Source organism: Corylus avellana, chromosome ca11, assembly GCF_901000735.1.
Source record: "Corylus avellana chromosome ca11, CavTom2PMs-1.0".
NCBI lineage: Eukaryota > Viridiplantae > Streptophyta > Magnoliopsida > Fagales > Betulaceae > Corylus > Corylus avellana.
The window spans coordinates 19,068,953-19,086,433 of record NC_081551.1 but is presented as its reverse complement, the minus strand read 5'-3'; the positions used below and the strand labels follow the sequence as shown (position 1 = coordinate 19,086,433).

General features: G+C 34.4%; 2 protein-coding genes across 2 annotated transcripts; both read right to left on the bottom strand.

The window, feature by feature from the left end:
• Nucleotides 1-2,779: 2,779 nt before the first annotated feature.
• LOC132166384 (uncharacterized) lies at nt 2,780-6,797 on the bottom strand. The gene is made up of 2 exons (XM_059577188.1): nt 6,160-6,797; nt 2,780-4,229 (listed from the first exon to the last, which is right to left on the bottom strand). The coding sequence occupies exon 2, from the start codon at nt 4,193-4,195 to the stop codon at nt 2,882-2,884; it is 1,314 nt and encodes a 437-aa protein (XP_059433171.1). The 5' UTR covers nt 4,196-4,229; nt 6,160-6,797; the 3' UTR covers nt 2,780-2,881.
• Nucleotides 6,798-7,893: 1,096 nt separating this feature from the next.
• LOC132166406 (uncharacterized) lies at nt 7,894-14,809 on the bottom strand (the record flags this gene model as incomplete). Its single annotated transcript, XM_059577210.1, is given in 2 exon segments — nt 7,894-9,135; nt 14,550-14,809. A coding segment is annotated over 1 exon segment (1,002 nt), but the record flags the coding sequence as incomplete, so codon positions are not given.
• Nucleotides 14,810-17,481: the final 2,672 nt, after the last annotated feature.

Sequence of the window (17,481 nt, the reverse complement as noted above, 5' to 3'; positions counted from 1 at the left end):
TTAAACTACCAACATTCTTTTGTTTACAAAATTAGTAAACATAACTGTAATCAAATATCAATATGCTCATATATTTTAGAACACTTCTTTATTTTTTTTAGTGTAATAGAAAAAATTTTCAAAAAAATTGTTTATGAGGAGAAAGTTCAACTCCTGAAAGACAAGTTTACCATAATGGATTGTGTAGTGGAGGAGAAGTGGTGTCATTGTTGGAATATAATGATTAATCAATCATTTTGTATAATTGATTAATCTATTTTTTTATTTTGAATTTTTTTCCTTTATATTTCGTTTTAAACTATATATATGGGAATAAATATTTAATATGTTTCAGTTTATAAGAACTAAAATTTATGAATTTTTAAATTTATTAGATATGTATTGAGTAAAACTAAGGTTTAAAATGATCTTATGAATATTTGTCATTTTTAGTAGCTAATTAGTTAATTAAGAGAAAAAAATAAAAATTGTTGTTGATAATCTTTTAAAGAATTTTTGAGTAAATTACAAAATAAAAAAAAAAAAAAAAACCCGGCGCGTGGCGCGGGCTCTAAGCTAGTAGACATAATATATGACACCTCTATGGACATGTGGGGCTGCAAAAATGAAACTGTTTATGGCCAAGACACAGAATAACTAAGGCCGTCGATTCTGTAGGTGTCCGCTTGGCAGGTGAATATTAATGACCTCAATTAATTTATTAAAGTAATGTTATTGTAATGCGTAGTTGGTGTTTAGCAGGGCCACTCAAGGAGCTTCGTGTGGGTTGAGGAATATAATGCGGAAGAGGTACAACCAATAGCAGCAGTTTTAGAACAACCCCTCAGGAGGAGTATCCCGATCTAAGTGGGCGGTGAAGGTGATGGCTCGCTGCTGCAGTTGCACTTTTGTGGTGGAATTGTTGTTTTTTATTGAACTTGATGCAATAATAATAAGAAGTAGTCGGCTACTACTTATAATGATTGTTGGGGATTGTCTCTACTTCTGTTTAATGCACTGTACTGCCATTAACTGTATAGATAAATTGTATGGATGCACTTCTTCTTTTTTTCTTTTTTTTTTTTCTTTTTTTAAGTTAATATGAAATGTAGTTGTTTCATTTGTAGTATGAAATATTTCATATTTTGGCACAATATTTCATTGCATGGAGTGCTATATTTGGTCGTGCAGCATTAGTATTGAAAATTCCAAGTCAACAATATTAGACCGGCCACTGCAAGTGTTTCAAAACAATCCAAACTCTGAACTGGAATACCGAGACAGCAAAAAGCAACCAGCTAAAGACCAATAAATTGTTTCACTCATGCGAAGTGCCAAGGCGTGTGAATTGAAATGAATTTCTCAAATGGGGAGCAAGGATTCGGAATGCAACTTCAAACAGCAATTTCATAGCGAAAATAAGTGTTAAATTACCTACTAACAGCAATTCTTTTTTTTTTCCTCCTTCAAGTAGTAGTGCCGTCATTCCTTCTTCCTCCTCATACTTTGCCTCGCTTGATCTGCCCCCTCTAGGTGTTTTCCACCCCATGTACTGTCGTTCTTGATTCTACAGTGGTTCTCAACTCCGGATTTTTTCACGCCAAATCTGTTAACCCTTCCTCCTCAGCTCTAACGTGTCACACCAGAGTCTTCCCTAACCTCCCAGCTTTCTGTTGATGCCATTATTGCCTTGTTCCAGCCACCATGCGCCACTATGTGTCCTCCAAGTTGCTGCTAGATGATCTCCCGCCTGCCTCCATTCGCCTCATCCTCCGTTCAAGTTGTTGCTCCGTGGGCTTTTTTACAGTTTTCTTTATTTTGCATGTATTTTTATTTTCCTTGTGATTTTTAGCTCTTTTTTTATTTTGCTGCTTGTTTGTTTTGTGCGTTGCTGTCTCTGAACTTTTTAACGATTTGATCTTATAGTGAAGACTTTTGAAATCAAAATTGAGTTGGTTCCTCTCTTTCTTGTAGTCCCTACATCGAACTACTATAGTGCATTTTCGACTTCAATCTCTTTCCAGTAGTTGTTGTTGGTTCTAAGTGGATGTTCAGATAGGTTCGCCTTAATCTATGCCTCTTTTGCTTTTATAACCGCCTTGAGTAGCCAATAAAGAGGATCGGGTCACTTGTTTGACCAATTTCCTTCATTTTGTAACTATTTTTGTACTGTTTTAGTTTGTTTTGGGTTTGTTCCTAGGAGCCCACCACCTTTTCATTTAAAGAATCACCCACTTCTTCTTCCTTTCGGATTAAGAATGGGAATGATCATTCCCTGTAATTAAAAATGAAGCTACCTTGCAATTGGAACTAAAGATTGAAGTTTGTTCCTTGTTGATGGGATTCTAAATCCCTTGATTTAGAGAATACGAAATCAACATTTACTTTGAAGGATTTATATCGTTAACAATGAAAGCATCTATATATATATATATATAAAAGCCTCAAGTTGAAGCATTGGTGATTGTCTATTGCTTTCTAATATACGATGACAATCGTTGTGAATTTGAATGATCAATTAGGAAAGCACTACACTGTTGACTATACCAAATGATCACTTTGGCAACTCTTTTGGGCTTTAAAACAAAGATGGCTAAATGATCCAAATTAAAGGGTCCTAAAAGAGAGACATCAAAGCCTAGCCTCTATAAATGATGAATGAAAGCATTTCATTCATTAGAAGGATGGACAAACTAAATTGTCCACAAGAAATTTATACAAAAAAAGCTCTATAGTATTTGAGGAAATTAGATATTTAAATGAAAAAGAGAGGGAAAGAAGAATATGGTAGTATGTTGAATAAACAACCATAACAACAAGAATGAATAGATTAACGAAACTTGCAAAATGGAAATAATGTTCATAAGAGAAAAAAAATAAATTGTCTTTTTTCTTGATCAGTTTACATATATGGAGGCTTTGGGATGACCCAACAGCCTGGATCGCAAAGACCATCTGCCATGTCATAAAGGGGTGTGATGCTATGATCTTCTAAGCAGTAAAATCCAATGTCATAATCTTCGCGGTCTGGCTCATACCTATTATTAGTTTCATAAATTTCAGGCCAGTATTCCACATCATCGTGAGTAAAGTAAATAGAATTAGGATTTAACTCCGGGAAGTCTTGGGCTGAGACAGAAAATGAGTGTTTCATACATAGAAACAAGACACGATCACCAAGGCACTCCACACGTTCCATTGTTTGCTGTTGGAAATCAAGCTTGAAAACATCAAATCTATGTGTCTTTGAAGGGAGGCGAGTAGGTGGACCTAAATACCTGACAACCAGAAGAATATCTCCCAAGGATTCCACCAAGTACTCGAATTTTCGAGTAGGTGGATCAAATTCATAATTAGTATGATCAAGACGATGAATCATCTTAGGACAAGAAGCTTGTTGGAGATCCCAACCTTCAAATGTTCGTCCATTGAACTTTTGGGCATAGAACAATTTGCTCTTGTTGGAATACACTAGTAATTGCGTATAACTATCTCGAAAGCAGGCATCACTCCACGACTTGTCTCCGGGTCTACAAAATGCAACATCCCTATTTGGACCATATACAACCATCACGGTGCAATCGGGGGACATGGGGTTTGACGACCAAACAATGTTAGATATGAAATCATCGTAGCTTATTTCTATTCGTAGCTCGTTCTCTATACAGTCTCTTCTCCAACACTCTATGATTACGTCCATTTGAGACATTGTACTCGTAGGCGGAAGCCTAACAACTGGAGGAGGAGTAGCCTGATAGACCTTACCAATTTTTTCAGTGAAGGGATTCGTAAGTACAATATCACCGTCAAAAGCATTGGTAACGGCAATCCAACCTGGTGAAGATGATCCCAGAATCTCATCAAATGCTACATCCTTTGGATAATCGAGGGTTACAATCTTCTGGCCTGCAACCGCCAACTTATTCAATTGTTGAGGCCCAGACCAAGCAGTCATCAGACATGGGGACGATGAGATACCATCTTCATCTTCACTAGTATTATTATGACTGAAACATCGCTGTGAACCCAAGGGCCATGGAGAGTATGATAACACACGATTTCTGGCAGTACGTCTACCAACAAGGGTTTGTCTAGGGATGGAGGAGGAAAGTCTGTGCACAAGTGGTAAACCCTTCAAAGGGTTCCATGGATTATCACTACCATAACAGAAAAGCCTTTGCAAGCAACGACCAAAAGAAGGAAATAGTTTTACCATTCTTGTTTCGTGATCCAGCTGAACGGGCAAAACCCTGTTGATGAAGATTTGTGAGAGCGATTTGAAGAAACAAAGAAATAAGAAAAGCCTAAATGCTATATAAATGCTTAGGAAAAAAAAAAAAAAAAACTTACTCTTATCAAAACCCATTTCCATAAAACCAATAATAGTTGTTTGACATGAAAGTACAATGACAAAAAATGATATTGGACTCCCTAAACACTATTAACAACAGCTTCTTTATATATAATTTCATTTTCTAAATGTATGAAAAACTCCTAAAAAAATCACGTGGGCAACACTTTTCGTTCTCTTAACATTATTTTAATATAATTTTTTTTATTTTTATTTCCTCTCTCTTTCCCCTTGCATTTATTTAAAATAATATTTAAATGGTTTAAGGAAACGATAAGGAAAGTTATTATAGGGTTTATTTGAATAATGAAGTAAAAAGTAATTTGATTCCCTACATTTAAGGAAAATCTAAGAGAAGATGTGCTAATGCTCTAAAGATTTTAATCTTTTAAGGTATCGATTTGGGGAAATTATCCTTTCTCCCCATGAACTACCACGCGATGACCATTTCCCTCCATCAACTACTAACTTTACATTACGACCCCACCAAACTACTATTTCGTTACCAAAACCCTCATTCCGTTAGTCAAGACCATTAAGTAGGACGGTCAACCATATTGTTCACGGCATAGGTATTGTTCATGACACTGTTCATAAGTACTGTTCACACACGTGATGGGCTGACCATCCAACTTAACAACTTCGACTGACGGAATGAGGGTTTTAGTAACGAAATGGTAGTTTGATGAAGTCGTAATGTAAAGTTAATAGTTGATAGGAGGAAATGGTCATCGCCTGGTAGTTCATGGGGAGAAAGGATAATTTCCCCTATCGATTTTTAGAAGTGCAAAGAATTTTGGGGTTTGCTTGCTAGAAGATCATTGTGATAATAGGTGTACCGATAGGGGCAGAACCAGGAATTTTTTCCTAAGAGGTCCGAGATCGAATATATATATATATTATTTTTTTTTGGTACCTATACGATTATTTATGTAAAACAAGACAGACCAAAAGAATCACAAATAAATTAATCAAATCAAATTCATCAAATTACCCAACAAAAAAAAAAACAAAAATCAAAGTAACTATTAAAAATCTTCATCTAATGACATCACAAACACATAATAATTTAGGAGAATTGCTATACATTCTGAATTTTCTTTTCAATAGTTAGTTTCCAAATAATGTGTTACCATATCATGAGATTGATTATTTTGGAAAGTGTGTCATTAACTCATGAAATTGTGACACATCATTTGTGAACCAACTTTTGGAACAAAAATGTGAGATGTTTAACATTTCTCATAATTTAAACTACTTGCAAAAAAACTAAACACAGTTAAATGACTAGTAGTGTCTAAGAAAAATGAGTATCTTTCAGTGAATTAGTTATCTTGAAGGATTTCTTGAAAACAAACCAACCACAATAAGGAGTTAGCTGAATGTTGCAAACCAATAAAAGCAAATAATTAATTAGAAAAGAAATAATGGAACACAATTTTAAAAAAAAAAAATTATCTTCCGAATAAAATTTAAACACTTAAAAATAAAAGTAAATATTTGATAAATTGAGAGTGAATTACACAATAATATTTGACAAATTGAGAGTAAATTACAAAAATTAAAATATTGAAGGTGAAATTCAAAATAGCTTCAAACTTTAACTTTAAGAGGTAAAGCATAATTTTTGCTTTTTTCACCGTCAGTCACGGATCAAAAATCCAACCCAACATAATCAACACTGCAAGTCTCAAAAAAAAATAAATAAATAAATAAAAGCAGTGCAAGTCTTTTAGTGAGAGATATTGCAACCTAACATAATCAACACTGCAACACAACATAATCAACACTGCCCAGAGAAAGAGAGAGAGAGAATGAAAGAGAGATACCTTAGAGTTGAGACGGAACGGCCAGAGAGCGGGAGAGGGAGCGGCGGTGCGGCGACTGTTGAGAGAGAGGGAGCGGCTAGAGAGAGAGGGAGGAGAGAGAGAGAGTCTGGGTTTTTTCTAGAAGGAGGCGAGAGAGAACTAGAAGTAGGGTTTCTTTTTGGGCTTATTAGCGGGGCGGGTACCCGCTGCTCTACCCGAAATGGAGAGATGGAGAGGATCCGTTTCCCTCACACTACTAACCGTCGGATCACAAACTCTCCTCTTCAACATCACCTCCGTTGATCAAAAACAATGGCCCCGATTGCTGTCGGCGACGTGTTAACGGACGGTACGCTCTCCTACTTCGACGAGGAAGACAAGCTCCAATATGTGTCCGTACACCCCCAAGCCGCCGGTAAAAAAGTCATCCTCTTCTTCGGCGTCCCCGGTGCCTTCACCCCCACTTGCAGGCAACCATTTCCACTCTTCACCGCTTGTTCTCAGTTTACATATCGATTGTTGGATATTGAAAATGAATTTATTATTAGATTTCTATGCCGGTCCAAAAAAATTACAATTGTCTCAGAATTTCAGTTTTATTGTCATTTCCGGTGTTTTCTTAGGGTTATTTTTTAGTTGGAGAAAACAGATTAGCAGAGTTTCCGAGGTTGTCTCTTTATATTTTGCACTCTATTCTCTAGTTTGTCCTCGTTAAGTTTTAGATTAAAAGGTGTGACTAATTCTGAATAAACATATGGTTTGGATTTATTTATGATAAATAAGCAGTGGAAAGATGGAGATTAGTGAATTTGATTACCTAATTATTATTTGAAACGCTCTCCGTTCATTGTATTTGTACCCAAAATCTGAAAAAGAAAATGGTAAAAAAGTTAAGGAAAAATAACAAATATCACCCTTGCAATTCAACATATCCTTGCATTTTCAATTTGAACAATTTAGCCCCTAAATATCATATATGTAACGTTCAAATAGAGGTTTAATTTGTTGCAGATCTAATTTGCAGGGGGTACATTATTCTAATAATTTTGTTGATTAGTGGTATTGTTCATATAATCTCTTCTGAATTTTGTATTTTCAATTCATGCTTATAATGTATTTGCTTCTAGTTGTTTAATTTGCAATATAAATGTCGGTTGGTGTTTTGAGCTAAATATCTGAACAAGTGTTGGTAGCTAGACAGGCGTTAGTTGCCCAATATAGAACCTATGATACCATATGCTGTTCATATCTACGCCGTGGTGACGCGCCCAATGTCATAGCTTCCAACTTAAGAAGAATATTCGTTGTGAATTTGAATGATCAGTTAGGAAAGCACTACACTGTTGACTATACCAAATGATCACTTTGGCAACTCTTTTGGGCTTATGAAACAAAGATGGCTAAATGATCCAAATTAAAGGGTCCTAAAAGAGGCACATCAAAGCCTAGCCTCTATAAATGATGAATGAATGCATTTCATTCATTACTAGAAACAATGAAAGAAAAACTAAATTGTCCACAAGAAATTTATACAAAAAAAGCTCCATAGTATTTGAGGAAATTAGATATTTAAATGAAAAAGAGAGGGAAAGAAGAATATGGTAGTATGTTGAATAAACAACCATAACAAGAAGAATGAATAGATTAATGAAACTTGCAAAATGGAAATAATGTTCATAAGAGAAAAAAAATAAATTGTCTTTTTTCTCGATCAGTTTACATATATGGAGGCTTCGGGATGACCCAACAGCCTGGATAAAGGGGTGTGATGCTATGATCTTCTAAGCAGTAAAATCCAATGTCATAATCTTCGCGGTCTGACGTATACCCATCACTGGTTTGATAAGATTCAGGCCAATATTCCACATCATCGTGAGTAAAGTAAATAGAGTTAGGATTTAACTCTGGGAAGTCTTGGCCCGAGACAGAAAATGAGTGTTTCATACATACAAACAAGACACGATCACCAAGGCACTCCACACGTTCCATTGTTTGCTGTTGGAAATCAAGCTTGAAAACATCAAATCTTTGTGTCTTTGAAGGGGGGCGAGTAGGCGGACCTAAATACCTGACAACCAGAAGAATATCTCCCAAGGATTCCACCAAGTACTCGAATTTTCGAGTAGGCGGATCAAATTCATAATTAGTATGATCAAGACGATGAATCATCTTAGGACAAGAAGCTTGTTGGAGATCCCAACCTTCAAATGTTCCTCCGTCGAACCTTTGGGCATAGAACAATTTGCTCTTGGTGGAATACACTAGTAATTTCGTATAGCTATCTCGATATTCCAAGTCCAAGCAGGCATCACTCCACGACTTGTCTCTAGGTCTACAGAATGCAACATCCCTATTTGGACCATATACAACCATCACGGTGCAATCGGGGGACATGGGGTTTGATGACCAAACAATGTTAGATATGAAATCATCGTAGCTTATTTCTATTCGTAACTCATTCTCTATACAGTCTCTTCTCCAATGCTCTATGATTATGTCCATTTGAGGCATTATACTCGTAGGTGGAAGCCTAACAACTGGAGGAGGAGTAGCCTGATAGACCTTACCAATTTTTTCAGTGAAGGGATTCATAAGTACAATATCATCGTTAACAGCATTGGTAACGGCAATCCAACCTGGTGAAGATGATCCCAGAATCTCTTCAAATGCTACATCCTTTGGATAATCGAGGGTTACAATCTTCTGGCCTGCAACTGCCAACTTATTCAATGGTTGAGGCCAAAACCAAGGAGTCATCAGACATGGGGACAATGAGATACCATCTTCATCTTCACTAGTACACACGATTACTGGCAGTACGTCTACCAACAAGGGTTTGTCTAGGGATGGAGGAGGAAAGTCTGCACAAGTGGTAGACCCTTCAAAGGGTTCCAAGGATTATCACCACCATAACAGAAAAGCCTTTGCAAGCAACGACCAAAAGAAGGAAATAGTTTTACCATTCTTGTTTCGCGATCCAGACGCGCGGGCAAAACCCTGTTGATGAAGATTTGTGAGAGCGATTTGAAGAAACAAAGAAATAAGAAACGCTTAAATGCTATATAAATGCTTTAAAAAAATTAAAAAAAAAACACCTACTTTTATCAAAACCCATTTCCATAAAACCAATAATAGTTGTTTGACATGAAAGAACAAGGACAAACAATGATATTGGACTCCCTAAACACTATTAACAACAGCTTCTTTATATATAATTTCATTTTCTAAATGTATGAAAAACTCCTAAAAAAATCACGTGGGCAACACTTTTTGTTCTCTTAACATTATTTTAATATAATTTTTTTTTTTTATTTCCTCTCTCTTTCCCCTTGCATTTATTTAAAATAATATTTAAATGGTTTTCCTTCCTTTACTTTAATATTAATTTAAAGAATATTTATATGGTTTAAGGAAGTTATTCTAAGGTTTATTTGAATAATGAAGTAAAAAGTCATTTGATTTCCTACATTTAACGAAAATCTAAGAAAAGATGTGCTAATGCTATAAAGATTTTAATCTTTTAAGGTATCGATTTGAGGAAATTATCCTTTCCTCCCATGAACTACCACGTGATGACCATTTTCCCTTATCAACTACCAACTTTACATTACAACCCCATCAAACTATCAATTTGTTATCAAAATTCCTCTTTCGTTAGTTAAGGCTGTTAAGTCGGATGATCAACCATATTGTTCACACACTATTCACAAGTACTGTTCACGCACGTGATGGATTGACCGTCCAACTTAACGACCTTGACTGACGGAATGGGGGTTTTAGTAACGAAATTGTAGCTTGATGAGGTTGTAATGTAAAGTTGATAATTAATAGAAGAAATGGTCATCGCGTGGTAGTTTATGAGGAAAGGATAATTTCCCCTATCAATTTTTAGAAGTGCAAAGCATTTTGGGGTTTGCTTGCTAGAAAATCATTGTGATAGGTGTACCGATAGAGAGATTAAAAAGAAAAAAAAGAAAAAAGAAATGCATGGACAAAGATGTCGAAAGGGAATTTCATAATGAACCCATAGAAGCATTATATATATATACCATAGAAACATTACATGCCCATAGAAGGATCTCGATGGAGAATGCTTCATTAATGAAATACAAAGCGTTTGTTCTGAAAGCGTTTGTTTCTGTGCACATGCCACTGGACTCTTGTGCATGCCCTAAACATCTATGATTATTTTTAACGGGGTTCAGTATGATTTGTAGGTAAAAAATAGCCAGGAAATATCTTCGTCAAAAGAGACAAAAATTCAAAGTAAGACATTATCCGTTGAACAAAGCACATGTAAAGACAACGTACAAGAAAATGAACAAAGCAAAGGAAAGGATTCTATACTGTGCAACGTGTAGTTGGAAAACCACCCCCCTGGTAATAGAAGAGCTGAGGGCAACCGAAATTTGGCAAGAGAGAGATGCGATGCAGAGAGAAAATTATATCAGAGCCAGAGGGAAATGAATTAAAGAGAGGCTAGGGTTTGGTGTACGTCTTACACATTTTTTGTTTTAGAATTTAATGCTAGGGGGTTGGGACTTAGGGTTTTGAAATTAATTAGGCTTTGACTAACTAAAATATCCTACTCTACTTATCAGATGAAGTAATTAAGCGGCTAATTAATCTTTGGAAGTTTAGGCATATATACATATATGTATCCTGTAGACTAACGTTTTGAAATTTTTTTAAAAAAATGGAATTGTGCTTGTGACGTGTGTTACGGCAGTGATAAAGTAGACATTATATTTAATATGAATTAGATTTTATTTAAGATTAATTTATATTAGTTTTGTTATGAGTATTTTTATATTAGAGATAAACATGCGTCTATTTGTATTTCAATTATCTAGTTATTTATTTTAGAGTTAGTATTGCATTAATTATCTTTGTTTGAGTTTATCTCGAAGTGAGTGTAGGAGTTCTCTCTACTCCAAGTCTAAGTATTTGAAGGAGATATTTTAATATAAAAAATATATATATATAGAAAATTAATCCTAATCCTTATTGTTGAAAAATGGTTTTAAGGTTTCTTTAAAACCTAAAACGTATAGATTCTCTTAAAATCTAAGGTTTAAGTTTCATCCCAACCTAAATTTTAACGTGTGGTAGCTAGCATGAATATTGAGTTTGGAAAAATTGTTACTACTTAAACCAGTACTCAGGTGGAACAAATCAAGGTTCAAGGTTTTTTATGATATAAATTTTAAGCCATTGATATATGCATGTATTGGAAAGAACATGAGAATAGATAGATTAATTTTTAACTTTTTCATGTACGCATTTTAGGTAGCCGAATGGATGGAGACTGGAGTATATTTGGGAGATTAATATTTTGTGCTTAATTAGTGGACTTTCAAATAAAGGCCTTCCAAAATAGGCAACTACAATTAATAATTTCTTATTTGATTTAGTATAAATATGGGTATATACATGGCAATATGCATGGCTATATTGATAGGTAACTACAATTAATGATTTCTCATTTAATTGTCTTAAATTTATGTACTTTATGAGTAATATTATCCTATTTATGATTTAGAGCATGTTTGAAATTGCGGTAAAAAATAAAGCTTTTAAATATAGCGTACTTGAAGCGGTGACTGTCTATTGCTTTCTAATAATATACCATGCCAACTGTTGTGAATTTGAATGACACTACACTTTGGCAAGACTCTTTTGGGCTTTAACACAAAGATGGCTAAATGATACAAATTAAAGGGTCCCAAAAGAGAGATAGCAAAACCTAGTCTCTATAGATGATGAATGAATGCATTTCATTAATTACTAGAAACAATGAAGGATAGAAAAACTTAATCGTCCACAAGAAATTTATATAGAAAAAGCTCCATGGTATTTAAGGAAGAAATTGAATATTTAAATGAGAAGGAGATGGAAATTAGAATATGATAGTTTGTTGAATGAACAACCATAACAATATAAATGAATAGATTAATGAAGCTAGGATAATGGAAATAATGTTGGTGGAAATGGGCCAGGCTCCAATTACTAGAAACTAAAGAACACGACCAAAGTGGACCCGAATACGTTGTCAATGATTTTACAAATGAAAGCTCACCTTTTTATATACTAATAAAATTGCCCATAACAAATCTAACAGACTTTCCTCCCAAGTGAGCCCAACTAAGCCCAAATGTCAGCTCATTTGTTAGACCTGTTTACTTCCGAGACTCTAATTCTCAGAGACAAATTCATGGCCTTTTGATCCCAACAGTTTGGCTTCCAGGACGCGTACGCTAGCTTCTCAAGGTCATAAATCTTCGGTGACAGCGGGTGAGACTTGCGAGTTTTTCTTTTAAAGACTTTTTATTCTTTGCTCTATAAGAATTGGGGAACTGTCCAACTTCAAGTCTCATCCTCCAACAATGAGACAAAAATTGAAATCTAACTCAGATGCAAGTCTCTCCCAAGAACACTTTTTCTTGGGATATGTCTTATCTGACGAACGTGGGGTGCGGCGTGCAAAAGCTTTTAAAATTAAAAATCAAAGCCAAAGTCCTGCAATACAAGTGGTTGAGACAAAGTCATTTGAATTTTGTTTATCTGATTTGCGGGGCAAAGGATGGTTGCCTAGCGTAGTTGAACTTGATAATTTTGCCTTGGTAAAGCTGCTTAAAAGCAAGATCATGCCATACAAACCAAGCCAAAAAGAATTAAAAGGCATTATTGATCGGTGTAAGTGTAAGGCTACACCGATCAATAATGCCTTTTAATTCCTTTTGGCTTGGTTTAAATGGCATGATCTTGCTTTTAAGTAGCTTTACGACGGCACGATTATCAAGTTCAGCTACCCCAAAGCAGCCACCCTTTGCCCCACAAGTCAAATAAACAAAATTCAAGTGATTTTGCCTCAACCACTTGTATTTCAAGACTTTGACTTTGACTTTTAATTTTAAAAGCTTTTGCAAACCGCACCCCACGTTCGTCAACTAAGACATATCCTAAGAAAAAGTGTTCTTGGAAAAGGCTTGCATCTGTGTCAGATTTCAATTTTTATCTCATTGTTGGAGGAAGAGATCTTTCAAATTTAACTCTAGACTCACAGACTCACGTGCTGGGAAAAAAAAAAAAAAACCCATAAGTACATATCTTAGATTATGAAGAAAGAGGGAATAAAGGCAAAAACTAATGATCAGCTCAAAGAAATCAGTCAAAATTGCAGATACAACACATACAAACGGACAGAAGAGCTATCATCAGATAAGGGAAATATATATAAAAATCATTCCACTAATTCTATCTATGTTCAAATGAATATTTTCAATTCCATATCTAGAAAACAAAGCCTTATATCATGCAATGAAGCAAAACATAAAAATCACATATTTCTTTCAACAGTTGTAAAAATATTGACATTCAATAAGCAATAAATCTCCTTCCATTTTCATGGGTCATTAAAATTCATTTTCACATTAATGCTAACGTCATGAGAAATTCACTGAACTCAAATCACGACAAAAAAACAAAAACAAAAAAAAAAAGACAGATCTCAAACAAAAGGATAGAGAAAGCCAACAAAACCAAGTAGGAATCAACGTATCAACCAGACGTCCTAGTTCTCATCAAAAATCTTGTCATCGTTCTGTGCGGCGAGGAATCACCATGCTTACTCGACGCCGTATCCTCTCTTTCCCTACCCTACAAAGCCCCATCTCCTTGCTCATACTTCTACCTTTGCATCTTTATTTGATTTTGGGGTTAGTATTTCTATTTCATTCTGTTTTTATTTTATTTGGAACAGTGCGAGTGCTAGATCTACCTCTTCTGATGGTCAAAACTAAGGATCAGCCTTTCACTGGGAAGTGATTATCTCAGATCCGATGAAACCCATTAGAAAGCAGTTAAATCATAATAAAAAATTTAAAAAAAAAAATGGAAGCAGTTAGAAAACATAAACCCATTAGAAAATCCATGAACAGTAGCTCATATTTCTACCTTCGTATCTTTTTTTTTTCCAAGCTCGGCTCGATAGGGTCTGAACCCTGCTCGAGCTCGAGCTCGTCTATTTCAAAGCATAGAAATCAACGAAACAAGAAAAAGATTGAAAAGGAAAATGAAAAGCTCACCTTAACCCATCTCTTATAACATCTTTTTTTTTGTTTAATCAATCTCTTATAACATCATCAGCATCCATTAATGTTGTTTGCTTGTTTGATAAGATTTGAACATTAAATATTACACCTTTCTTAATCCATCGTTTTCACTTCAACGGTTACGGTGGACAAAGTTATTTAAAATTAAATATTTCTTCTTTTCAAAAATATTTACACATTTTTCTGGGCAACCAAACAAACACATCAAACGGCAAAACCCCAAACCACCCACCACCCAAGAAGAAACGGAGAAAAAAATAACCCAAAAAGAAAAGAAAAACTCACAAATCTTATCACCTCCTCCGCCTTCGATCCGCGGCGTACTGCGAGAGTGAAACGACCTCCAAGAGCGGCGTGGACAGCGGGGTTGGAAGCAGCAAGTTCCTGGAAACCGGGCACGAGCCGTTCAGCGTCAGCCAGGCGTCGAGGTGTGTGGTTGCTGCGGTGGTGGTGGTGGTTGCTGTTGGGGGCACTGGGGTAGTGGTAGGAGCCGAGGAGAGTCGCGAGAATGGAGGCGAGGAGGATGGTGGTGGAGACTGTGAGAGGCGAGTCGTGAGAATGGGGAGATTCAGAGATGATAGATTTAGGTTAAATATGGGTTCTCTAATTTGCAGCCGTTGGATTTGGAAAAATAATTAAATTTTAAATATTAACGGTTTGATTCGTTTTACCAAAATCTTATTCCATGTGGCTGTCTCTACTTAGATCTGGTGTGCTTGTTTAATATTATCCATTGATAATCTATATGTTTTCAACATTTAATATTACTCGTCAGATTAGATCAAACAAGGCAAGCTTACGGTGTCTCTGTTACACCATCTACATACTTCTTAGTAAATGCTTGATAGCTGTTGTCCATTAATATCATCCAACGGCTATTAGATCAACAAAACATTTTGGACGGCTACGATTACACTTATATACTATAGATTAAATTCAAATTCAATTAAATTATTAAATTCAATAAAAAAATTAAAAATTAAAAATTTAGGAATTAAGAATAAAAATTGTGTTATGTAGTATTATTTAAGATCAGTTTGTTATTTCAATTTAAATAATTACGATTTTAAAATTGTGTTTTTTTCGATTGTGTATTTTTTTGGTCTTATTTTAGATTAAGTATTTTTTAAATTACAACGTAAAACGCTTTATGTCACATACTCACACACACTAATCACTATTATCATATTACATATAGTATTTATTTAGTTAATATGTTCAAATTGAGAAATACTGTCAACTTTAAAGGAATAAACTGTAATTTTTCTTAAAATTAATAAATAAATCTATCTGATTTTCTTGGATGCTAAGCGGTCATTGTCAAAAAGAAAGAGAAATATTGTTTCAATTACAGAACTTAATGGTAAAGTAGCAGTGGAACCTTGGATTGTAGCTTACCTCGACGTTGGTTTTCATTTTCTGCCAAATTCTAGGTCTGCTTGCTGCTTGCATATTGCTTCGAGTAAACACTTGCTGCCCAATTCTAGGTCTACCTGCGTATTGCTTTGAGTAAACACTGGCCGCGGGCGATTTATTATTTGTGCCCACTAAATGGAACCATTGGTTTCGTGGGCTGTGACCGTTAGCAGGCTAAAAAATAATATGTGTTTTTAAAATATATCATAAAATGTACGGTGTTTGATATTGTGATTTAAAAATTATTTAATTTAAAATAGAAAGAAAATCTATGATTTCTATAAGCACTTATTTGAAAATACGAGAATTTAAATCAAAATTAGGATTTCGTATAACAAATATTTGATAAAAAACAAATTAACCTGTTTTACCAAACGCTCTTGCGATTTTAAAAATTGCATTTTTAAAAATTACCTTTTTTTAAATTGCTAATTTTTAAAATCGTACTTATTAAAACTACAATCTTAAATAAACCCTTCAATTCGTTACTATTTGACATGACAGTGAAAATTACTTTTGAATAAAATAAAAAATAAAAATGCATAATAGTATTTAATGATAGATTTCAGTGTTAAGTTCCAAAAAAAGCACCTGAAGCATTTCTATAATTTAAATTGTTCAAAACTATTTGAAAATACCATTGAGAAGTCCCCTTCGAGTCCAAATAATTAATTCTCATACTGTGCTACAATGCTAGTATTGTCTCTTTTTTTTTTACATGTTATACCATCATATTCTTATATTCTTATGCAATATCTAATTATATTCATAGGATAAGTATACATATCATCTTAAACTACTACCAGGTTCACCACATTGTCAAATGTTTTTTTTTTTTTTTTTTTTCCAAATTATCAATTATGTCAATGTCCCCTATAAACTATCTAAACAATGTCAATGCTCCCATGCCAGCAAAAAGACAAAAAGTTGCTTAAAAAAAATCCAATAAGACATAAGTATCTTTATAAATTAAAAAATAAAAAAATAAAAAACTAAATTTGAAAAACGACAAAGAAAATTAAAAAATAATAATAAGATGACCCATTGGTTTTTAGTTTTTTGTTATAATTTTAATAACTTTTTTAATACATGAAAAAAGGAAAAAGAATTAGCTGTCGATAACATGCCTATAGATGAAATATAATTGTACTTCCCAAACAGTCTCTCTAATACCAAACTTCCTTTTAGCCTATACATCACTCCCAAAATAGGAAATAGAAAATAGGAAAAAGGATAAATTATATTTGATCGGAGTGTGGAGTCTTTTATAAGGTTCTTGTTTGCCAGTAGCTTTCTATAATGGCAGGTCCTTGCAATGACATTCTGAAAGAACCGGCTAATCAAAAAAAAGGTACAAATTTGAAGCAATCGGTAAATATTTGAAGCAATCGATGAATTTTCTTAAAAGGACGAGTCAAATACCTCGTATTTCATGTTGGGTCTGGAGAGCTGTTGTCGTGGTTGTTCGAGCTTCACAACTTTTAGTATTTCTAGTTTTTAACCTTGTAGTTTTTGTTTTTATTTTTGTTTTAAAGAGGATTCTACTTGCCATGTCGAAACACAAACAAAGGCGCTCAAAATTTTTATATTTGAAATTTTCTTTCTCCATCCATTTTACACCGCTGCTCTTTTTTTCTTTTTTTTTTTTCAAAGAAAAATTGTTTTGGCCATTTTTTTTGTCTTTTTGAGTGTTAAATCACCGCTTCTTTTAAAAGCTTAAACTAATAGGAATTAACAAATTTAATCAATATTTTAACAATAAATTAGCCTTCTAAATGTGAGAAGTTAGAAGTTTGTCATTTGGGCTAGCTTT